Source organism: Cervus canadensis, chromosome 32 (genome assembly GCF_019320065.1).
Source record: "Cervus canadensis isolate Bull #8, Minnesota chromosome 32, ASM1932006v1, whole genome shotgun sequence".
In the NCBI taxonomy this organism is placed as follows: Eukaryota; Metazoa; Chordata; class Mammalia; order Artiodactyla; family Cervidae; genus Cervus; species Cervus canadensis.
The window spans coordinates 22,052,130-22,061,336 of NC_057417.1; the positions used below are offsets into that span (position 1 = coordinate 22,052,130).

General features: G+C 48.2%; 1 protein-coding gene and 1 long non-coding RNA gene across 2 annotated transcripts in view; one reads left to right on the forward strand and one right to left on the reverse strand.

The window, feature by feature from the left end:
- Positions 1–6,427, forward strand: part of TMEM248 (transmembrane protein 248) — a 26,442-nt gene extending 20,015 nt beyond the window's left edge. Inside the window, exons 4-7 of the mRNA XM_043455849.1 lie at positions 65–215; positions 1,214–1,397; positions 2,723–2,866; positions 3,702–6,427. Coding sequence (XP_043311784.1) covers positions 65–215; positions 1,214–1,397; positions 2,723–2,866; positions 3,702–3,722 — 500 coding nt within the window. The 3' untranslated portion in view covers positions 3,723–6,427. The remainder of the gene's footprint in view (positions 1–64; positions 216–1,213; positions 1,398–2,722; positions 2,867–3,701) is intronic.
- Positions 5,268–8,539, reverse strand: LOC122433186. The gene is made up of 3 exons (XR_006267048.1): positions 8,063–8,539; positions 7,567–7,694; positions 5,268–6,467 (listed from the first exon to the last, which is right to left on the reverse strand). It is a non-coding gene; the product is annotated as an uncharacterized LOC122433186 (long non-coding RNA).
- Positions 8,540–9,207: the final 668 nt, after the last annotated feature.

Sequence of the window (9,207 nt, forward strand, 5' to 3'; positions counted from 1 at the left end):
TCCCAGAGAATCATAAATGGAAGATTTCTTGCCTTATTTACCTAAACACTGATTTTTTTTCCAGGCAGGGAAGCCCAGGAGGAGATAAATATTACCTTCACCCTGCCCACATCCTGGAGCTCGGACGACTGTGCCCTTCACGGGCATTGTGAACAGGTGGTGTTCACAGCCTGCATGACCCTCACAGCTCACCCCGGCGTGTTCCCCGTCACCGTGTAAGTGCTCCCTGACCCCCATGGACATATGTGAGAGGCTGTTTACCATGAACTTGACTAGAATGCTTTAGCAGCAAATTCTCAGGACAGCTGGCATCACGTTACCTTGTAGAATTGTCATCGCTGGGACTTGTCTATAGGATTATTTCAGTTTAACTTGCTTTTCTGAGGTAAAACTTCTGCATATAAATATCAGAGGGTTAGTGTTTCAGTAACGTCATAAAAGCATCTGGTTGTGTTTGCAGGTTTTAGACTTCCTTTCCTGTTGGTAGCAGAAGCCACAGGAAAGATGTGTAAGAGCTGATCCTGTGACCATAATGACAACTTTTGAACAGTATTTTGTTCATCTCCATTATCCAGGAAGAGTTATTTTTTAAATTGATAGTATAAATTGAACCTTATTTTCCATGAAACAGTTACTGTTGCTGAAACTTCTGCTTAATTTTTTTTTTTTTTTTTTTTTTTGAGCACCTGTCAGTGTTAACCGCTTTGCCTTTAAGGCTGTTCTTGCCTCTGCTTTCTCTGTAAAGGAGGTAATGATCTATAAATACATGAAATACACAAGGCAGAGCCTATTTAAGGATGTTAGGGTGAGTCTTTTTCAAATAATTGTCCTGGGATTAATCTGTTTTAGATGTTTGGAGGTTTGTAGGCCAAGTTCAGTATTATTTGCTGTTGGTTGTAACAGCTGATAGAGAAGTTTGTATGGAAAACTTCCAGTGGTGACTGAAAGTTTAGCTTATTTGAGAAAATGGGCTTAAAAGGAGTGACTGCTTTCTGGTGAGAGGACCTAGGATTGAATTCTGAAAGCAAAATTCTAACACCCAAACTCTCAAGTATCGATGCCTAGTTCTTATTCTGTTGTGTTCATTAATTTAAAAAAAATCACTGAACCAAAAACATAATAGGCCTTATCTCAAGAAAATATGGCTGTCTCCGATTTCTCCTTCCCCACGTGAGGCCTGCTCAGCGCCGTGTCTCGCCCCCTTCTCCTGCAGACAGCCGCCGCACTGTGTTCCTGACACCTACAGCAACGCCACGCTCTGGTATAAGATCTTCACCACGGCCAGGGATGCCAACACAAAATACGCTCAAGACTACAACCCTTTCTGGTGTTACAAGGGGGCCATTGGAAAAGTCTACCATGCTTTAAACCCCAAGCTTACAGTTATTGTTCCAGACGTAAGTGAGAAGAATCCTGTGTGTCCGTGTGTGTCCAGAAACCGTTAGAGCAGACCCTGCTTACCTCTGTCCTTGGGTTAGCTTAGCTCCTGCCGTTCTCGATGTCCCGCCGGGTGGGGAGACCAGGCTAGGGGAGCTGGAGACTTGCCAAGATACGCCGCCCCTTTGCGTCTGTTCTTCATTTTCCACTTTGTCCAACAGCAGTTACGTATTGATTGCAGCTGTGTGCTAACTCAGAGGGGCTGCAGGAGAGGCTGGCCAGCCTTCCTCTTGCACACGCCCCTCGCTGAAGCATCTGTGGTTAGTGGCGGCAGGAGCAGTACATAGTGTGGGATTCAGAGGCAGACGAAAATAGGAGGAGGGGACTCTAGCTAAATACTGATGCCTGGATGGGCTTTGACTTTACAAAGAGAAGACAGAGGGAAGGCCCTGTCCTCTGAGCTGGTGGGTGATTTGCCGATTTTGTTTGCTCCTCAGACTGGAGCCCACTTTTAAAAGACTGCACTGAATTTTTGTGAATGTTCTTCTCTTCTGTCAGTACCTGCCAGGTGGATTTCTTCTCTTTTTGCCTGGTCCCTCTCTTTCCTTATGTCTCACTTGTATCGAGTTGTGGGCATTGGAACAGCAGGGCCTGCAGGAGCGCGCAGTGGAGCCGAGACTGTGTGGTGGGCAGGGGCCGGTTCCCGAGGCCCTCGGGGCCCCACTGAGGCGTTTCTGTCTCCCTGGAGGAGGCGGCCAGCGCGGCCTGCATCTGGGCTGTAGGGAGTTTGTAAAGCAGTGTGTCAGGGAGACTGGTCTACCCCCCGATACACGAAGTGGGATGGAGCCTGAGGCCTGGAGCTGTGAGAAGGAACAGAAGTGGAGGCCTGGCTGGGATCTCAACAGCTGGCCGGGCCTGTGGCCGGGCGCCTGTGGGGATCAAAGGCATGAGTCACGGCTGGCGTTTCCAGCCAGGGGCTCATCCACGTGGGGAACGGCTGCAGCCTCTCTGGGGAGGAGTAGCTAGGGGTTAGGAACACAGACTTGGGGGGTCAGCCGTGCAGCTTGAGGGCTGTGAGAACAAAAAGAAAGGGAAGGGCAGGGGTTAAAGGCTCCGGGGGGAATTTGAGCAGAGTACCAGTTTAGGAAGGGAGGGTGTGGGTGGGTGTCTGGAACATCGTGAGCTCCAGCTTTCCTCCTTGAGAAGATAGGAGGAGAACCTTCGGTTCCCATGTGAGAAGGAACGTTGAGGCAAGCCTAGAGGTTGTGCCCCCTGATTTCAGGAAACCACCTTTAAAATCTCAGTGACTCAGTGCGGACATCTCTGGTTGGCTCTCTCTGTTTAGGATGACCGCTCGTTAATAAACTTGCACCTCATGCACACCAGTTACTTCCTCTTCGTGATGGTGATAACGATGTTTTGTTACGCGGTTATCAAAGGCAGACCCAGCAAACTGCGTCAGAGCAATCCTGAATTCTGTCCCGAGAAGGTGAGCAGTGGGTGGGGTCTGGCCCGGGACTGCTCTGGAGGTCTCTGGGTAAAGTCCCAGTTAGTCCTATTTCCACTTACTGTGGTGATTCCTTTTCTCTGGGGAAATTAGTTCCTGTCTCTCAGCAGCCGTTGCCCCTCAGCCTATAACATGGTGTTGCATTTTCAACCATACACCCGTCTTTGGTGGGAAAAAAACGTTCTCATATCTCCACTGGAGGGACTTCCCTGGGTCCAGCGGCTGGGACTGTGTCCTTCCAGTGTTCTGGTCGGGGAACTAAGACCCCACATGCTACACCGTGTGGCCAAAAAACAAAACAAGCAAAATGAAAATTAGATGGTTAACAAATTATGTAGTAGGGACTTCCCTGGTGGTCCAGTGGCTAAGACTGCACTCCCAGTGCAGGGGGTCTGGGTTCGATCCCTGATCAGGGAACTAGATCCCACATGCTGCCACTGAGCCCTGGTCCAGCCAAATAAAATAATTAAAAAAAAACCTACTTTAAAAAATTATGTATTAAAAACAGCTCCCCGCTGGAGAACAGCTAACCCCGAGGGCCGCCGCCTTCCACGTGGGTCAGCGTGCTGGTCACCTCCCAGGGTGCTGACACTTGGCCCATCTCAGCACGGCGCTTCCTGAGATCAGCCGACTTCTATTCATTACCTCCTAGATGAGCTTGATCTTTTTAGCGCTTTAATCATTCCCCTGTCTGGCAGATGCATGCGTGTGACTCCCTGGGTTTGGGGCTGGGCCCAGGGCCTCAGTAGGAGAGCTGGTGGGGCTGAGTTACCTGGGCGTCGCTGCGTGACCCGTTGGCCGTCTTGCTCTCTCCTAGGTGGCTTTGGCAGACGCCTAATCCCACAGCTGCCGTTTGCCAAGGGAGACCGAAAGAACCATAATCATCGCCTGCTGAAGCCAGCCTGGGCCTGGACAGTGTGTGAATACATTATCTTGCAATGTTGGGTTATTCCAGCCAAAGACATTTCAAGTGCCTGTAACTGATTTGTATATATTTATAAAAGTCCATTCAGAAATTGGTCCAGTGATGCACGTGCTTCGCACTGGGTGCCGCCAGAACCCTTCGGCCTCACCTGCAGACTCGGCGGGATGACCCACGCGGTGCCCGAGAGGATTCGCAACCTCGCTGCCGGGGCAGGCCGTGCTGTCTTTCCCGGGGCCTGAGGCGTGTCACCGCTGTGGGGGAGGTTTGCTTTGGTTCTTGTTCAGCCCGATCTGTACAGAATGTTCAAAACAGTCTGCCCCTTTGATATGATACTGCATTTCCAAAGCCACCCCAATCCAGTTTGTGGATTTTATGTGTCTGTGGCTTAATAATTATAGTAACAACAATAATACCTTTTTCTCTGTTTTGCTTGCAAGGAGACAGACCTTTTTTTTTAATCCACCTCTTTTCCCCTTTGAAGAAAAAATAGTCACATTTTAATACTAGTTAGGAGAGATTCGTGCTTTTATCTTGAGTAAAAAGTTAAATATTTAAAAGTCACTTACTTGGTAAAGATCAAAGTTTCATTTTCCACATGTTCCATGTTCCATGGACAGCGAGGAGCTTGGTCCTGTTTGAGTTGAGCTGGCTCAGAGTGTTCCACTGTCCTTTTTCTTCTCTGTTGTCCCTTACCTCCGTTACAAAAGTTGAAACAGCTTCCTTGCTCCAGAGGGCTTCAAAAATGAAGCACAAGTGGCTCTAGCCGTTCTCTTCTCTGAAATGCAAGTGACAGTATGGGAAGGAGGGGCGATGGTTCGGTCTAATAGTCATGAAAGGGTCTCTCGTTTTCTTTGAGAAGGGAGGAGATTTTTCTTTCCCGGGTGTTTCCCGGGTGTTTCATTTTTATGCAGTTAACATACTTGGAAGGAAATGGCAACTTGAAGATACAACATTAAGAAAACGTTGGCTGTGAAATCTGAGGGAAAATGATTCTGATTTGCCATTTATCAGGAAAACCAAAAGCATTTTTTTTTCTTTTTGGATGATCTAATTCTCTTATCCCTTTTTCCTTCCAAGCCATCTTCATTTTAAAACGGTTGTGCATCTTTTCTAGCTCTTTATCACTTGTGTTCTTATTACCGTTTTTCTTCACAGCTTTTTGCCTTACTAACTCACAGTCATTAATGATTTCTGAAAGTTCTCCGACGCAGTGATAGAGCAAAAGGGCAGTTAACAGTCTTGGGTGTGACCGTCAGCACTTCTATCCCTTAACTCCGGGTCTGTAGTCAGTTCTAAATTAGAACCAGCCCTGCAGTCTGAAATATATTGGCCTAGAACATTTTATCCCCAGTTTTTTTTTGTTTGTTTGTTTGTTTTTTAAATCCCAGGCATTCTTGAATGGAAAACATTTGTGGGCTTTTACTGAAGGTTATTAAAATAATCATCATAGTAACTTGATATGTTAATACTTTTTTTTTTTTTCTTTTAGTACATTTCAAGCACAGTAATCAGACTTGTCTATCCGGTTTTTTTTTTTTAATGATATGAGTTGCTTACCTGATGCATAGCTAATCAGTTAATTTAGTTTTCTCTTTAGAGACTTTGAGACTCTTACGAGACAAGATTGAGAAAGAGCCATTTGCTTGGCCTTTAGAAACATCAGTATCATTAAGACCAACAGATTTTAGATGAAGCTGCTACTGAATTAATAAAATCCCAAGGAAGTAGAGTTACAGGAATAGATTATTAACTGGCAGAGTAATATAAAAGGAAGACAGGTGAAAAAAGTCAGTTTCACTGGTTCGTTGGGTCCAGCTTGTTGCTAATGTTACTGACCCTTGTGTTAATTACAGGGACTGGCTGGCATCTGCTGGCAGGGGAGGAGGGACTCTGTTAGGCACAAGGAAAGAAAGTGCCAAAAATGCCTGGACAGTATGACTTGTCGCGAGGCCAGGACACACTCTTTGAAACCCAGCATTCTCCCCTCGCAGGTGATCTCAGATCTTACAGAAGCCCAGTCAGATGTACAGAGGAAGGCTGGGGATGCCAGGGGTGCTGGATCCGCCGACCCTCAGCAAGTCCAGAGGACCCGTTACTATCCGGGCGCTGACAGACCAGGCCCTGTCCTCCGTGTCGCTCACTGGGCGGGCGGGGCCCTCAGGATGAGCAGAGGGTCGTAGACAGGGCCTGTCTCCCCTCCAGGGGCGACCCTGTGCAGAAGCACTGGCCTGTCCTCAGGCGTCTTGGACTGGAGTCCAACAAAAGGTCAGCAACTTACTATTAAAACAGTTGTTTCAGATCATATTGATCTCTTTCCCTTTTCCTTTTGTCCTTTCACTGTATGACTTGAATCAGTTTTGATTCTATTTGTAAGTTTTTCTCGTCATTAGGAACCTGCCACTTCTGTTGCGTTCTCTTGGGCAGTGTGTAGGGGTTCAGCCTCCTGGTTTTTCACCCTCCTGCAGGCACTGTGGGGTTCCGAGGGCCAGCGGGTCCGTGTCACTCACCTTGCTGCATGATGGTCGGTAGCCGATCTGTTCCGGCATTCACTCCCAGGTTAATTTTCTGTGTTGAAACTCTGTGCACATGTGCTTTCCAGAATAAAACATCTGAATTTATTCGCTGTGTCTCCATTTCCTCCTGTCTGCTGGGTGTTTTCTGAGGGGAGAACATACATGATAAGTCAGTGGGGATGTTTGCAAGCTGTTCTTAAGTGTCACCTGTCGTCAGGATGAGGGGCGGGCACTATTTCCTACCAAGCTGGCTCCGCCAAGCACCCAGGTCTTCTCCCCAAGAGTACAGAACCTTAATGCACTGGACTCACAAGTGCTCGCAGACCTGACCCAACTCCTGCCCGGAAGGAGGAAGAGATACAGGGCAGTAGGAGTGTGTGAATGGGGAGGGGGTTTACAGACACCCTTCTCGGTTCACGCGCTCTTGGTGTGGTCTCAGCCCGCGGTACCAGGGCCGGCCCTGACTCCCCGGAACAGAGCTACCACACAGGCCAGGCCTGCTTTGTCAGGAAAGGCATTCTCCGCAGTTAACCTGTAGTTATTTGTAAAGGGCAGGGTGTTCATTGATGTGAATTCTTCCCTTTTCCCGGGAGGCTGGGGCTCTATGGGTCTTCCCTCCCTCAATCCCACGCAGGTGCCAGGCAGTGAGGGGGTCAGCCTCCAGGTGCCCCGGTGGGAACGGGACCCCTCAGTGGGCTCTCGTCTCCACCGCCCTCGCCTGGTCCTGCCTTCTCTCTCTAGTGGGTGGAGCACAACTCGCCATGCCTTCTGCCACTCGCTGCTACCTCCTCGGACTCGGAGGTTCGGGTGTGGCGTTCTCTCTCCATCACGTGCAGAAGCCCTTGGAGAATAACAGCCTGCATCTTCCTTCTCTTATCATCTGTAAAATCTGACATAGACCCAGTTCCACAAGTCCATTAGAGATGGTGCTTTATAAGCATCTCCTTGTCGGTGAGTCTCAGACACACAGGACCATCTCTGCAGATTTCGGGAGAAGCAGAGTGAATGCACAGACCCAAGGTGCACTGCGGAGTCGGGTCCAGCTCGTGAACTTATTTCCTGTCTTGAACAAACCTTCCCTGCCCATCTGTTTTCCCCTCTGTAGGCCCCAAACCCCTTATACTGCGCTAGGTGTTGCTGGTGGATGAACAGCGGTGGTCTGACCATTGCAAGAACAGACGGCAAGTTGCTAGTGCCTTGTCCAGGGGGTAAGGAGATGAGGTTTTGCTTTTCATGTTACTCACCCTCTTTACTCCAGACTCTTGCTCATCCAATAGCACGTCTTTCTGGGGTTCTTAAGCGCTGTCGTCCATCTAGGAACTAGAGGCGCAGCAGCCCACAGACAAAATGCTTGCCCTCTGGGTGCTTCCTTCTGGTGGGGGAGACAGTGCATAAACACAGAAATATATTTCTGATGTAATGGCAGCTAGGGATGAGGTAAGGGTTCTTGGGACAGAGGATGAGGGCTGTGATGCCTCAGATGCGGTGATCACAGGAGGCATCTTGAAAAGAGGTACACTTTGAAGTCACACACAGAGCGGCGAGTGCTGGCCTGGGGCATTCCAGGCAGAGGGCAGAGAGTGCTCCCAGACCCCTGGCTTATTTTTTTTTTTTTTAGGGCCCTGGCTTATGATGGGTGGAGAATGGGGTCCCACAGGGATCTGTCTTCCCACCGGAGGACAAGATGCCTCCAGGCTGCTGCCGGGGTGACCCCGCAGTCTCTGTAGGGAGATGTCTTACCGCCGTCTGGTCCATGCAGGGTGTTCTCAGAGTCAGCGTGGCAGGTCTGAGCTCTGGCCCCAATTCACAGCGGGCCATGTAACTTAGTCTGAATGGCTTAACCTGTGTCCATTTCCCATCTGTAAAGTAAGGATAACAGTAGCCACTTGAATACAGTGAGGACGGAGCAGGTTAACAATGGAACAGTATATGGTGCTCTGTAACCATTATAATGATGTGTGTGGGGGGGCTGGTGTCCAAGAGTGAGGCTGGTGGGTCACCTCTGGTTTGGTAGGTGAGAACTAGCAAAGCAGAGAGATCTCCAAGCTCTAGTCTTTGTCAACAGCGGTATTGCCCTTGTAGTAGGTTCCTATCATCTGATGAGAACTGATCTGCAAAGAAAGTGTATATAACACATTTCATGAAATGAAAACCACGCTTATCACATAGGACATGCATTGCTAATTAACATTTTTAGTTTCTTCTATCTAATTGAAAAACTGGGCTTAACCACTAAATCGATTGCACAGCCAACTTCAAGGAAGGCAGCCTGCTATTTTAAAAGCACTACAATATTATAAAGTAATTAGCCTCCAACTAATAAAAATAAATGGAAAAAAAAAAATAAAAGCACTGTTCTAGTGCGAGCAATCACAGTGACCAGATTGTGAACAGATAGTAGCATGTGGGGAGGCAATAGGACCTTGTGTTTAGGAGTTTGGGTTTAGGATCAGGAATTGGATTGTCTGGGTTCAAATTCCGGCACTGCCAACTTTTCTCTTGGAAAGCCTTGGGCAAATTTAATTTATACTCTTCTGCCTCCATTTTTTCATCTGTAAAAGTGAGGAGTAATAGCGTTTACTTCCTAGAGTTGTGAAGATTCAGTGAATCAAAATATGTGGAGCCTACAGCATCTGCCTGCAGTGTGGGAGACCCAGGTTCAATCCCTGGGTCAGGAATATTCCCTGGAGAAGGGAATGGCTGCCCACTCCAGTATTCTTGCCTGGTGAATTCCATGGACAGAGGAGCCTATCTGGTTACAGTCCATGGAGTCACAAAGAGTCAGACACGACTGAGCGACTTACATTAGTCAGCAGCAGAGACAGATGATAAATGTTACAGTTGTGGAGGCCTGGAGTCAGCCCGCTTACTTAGATCCCTTCCAT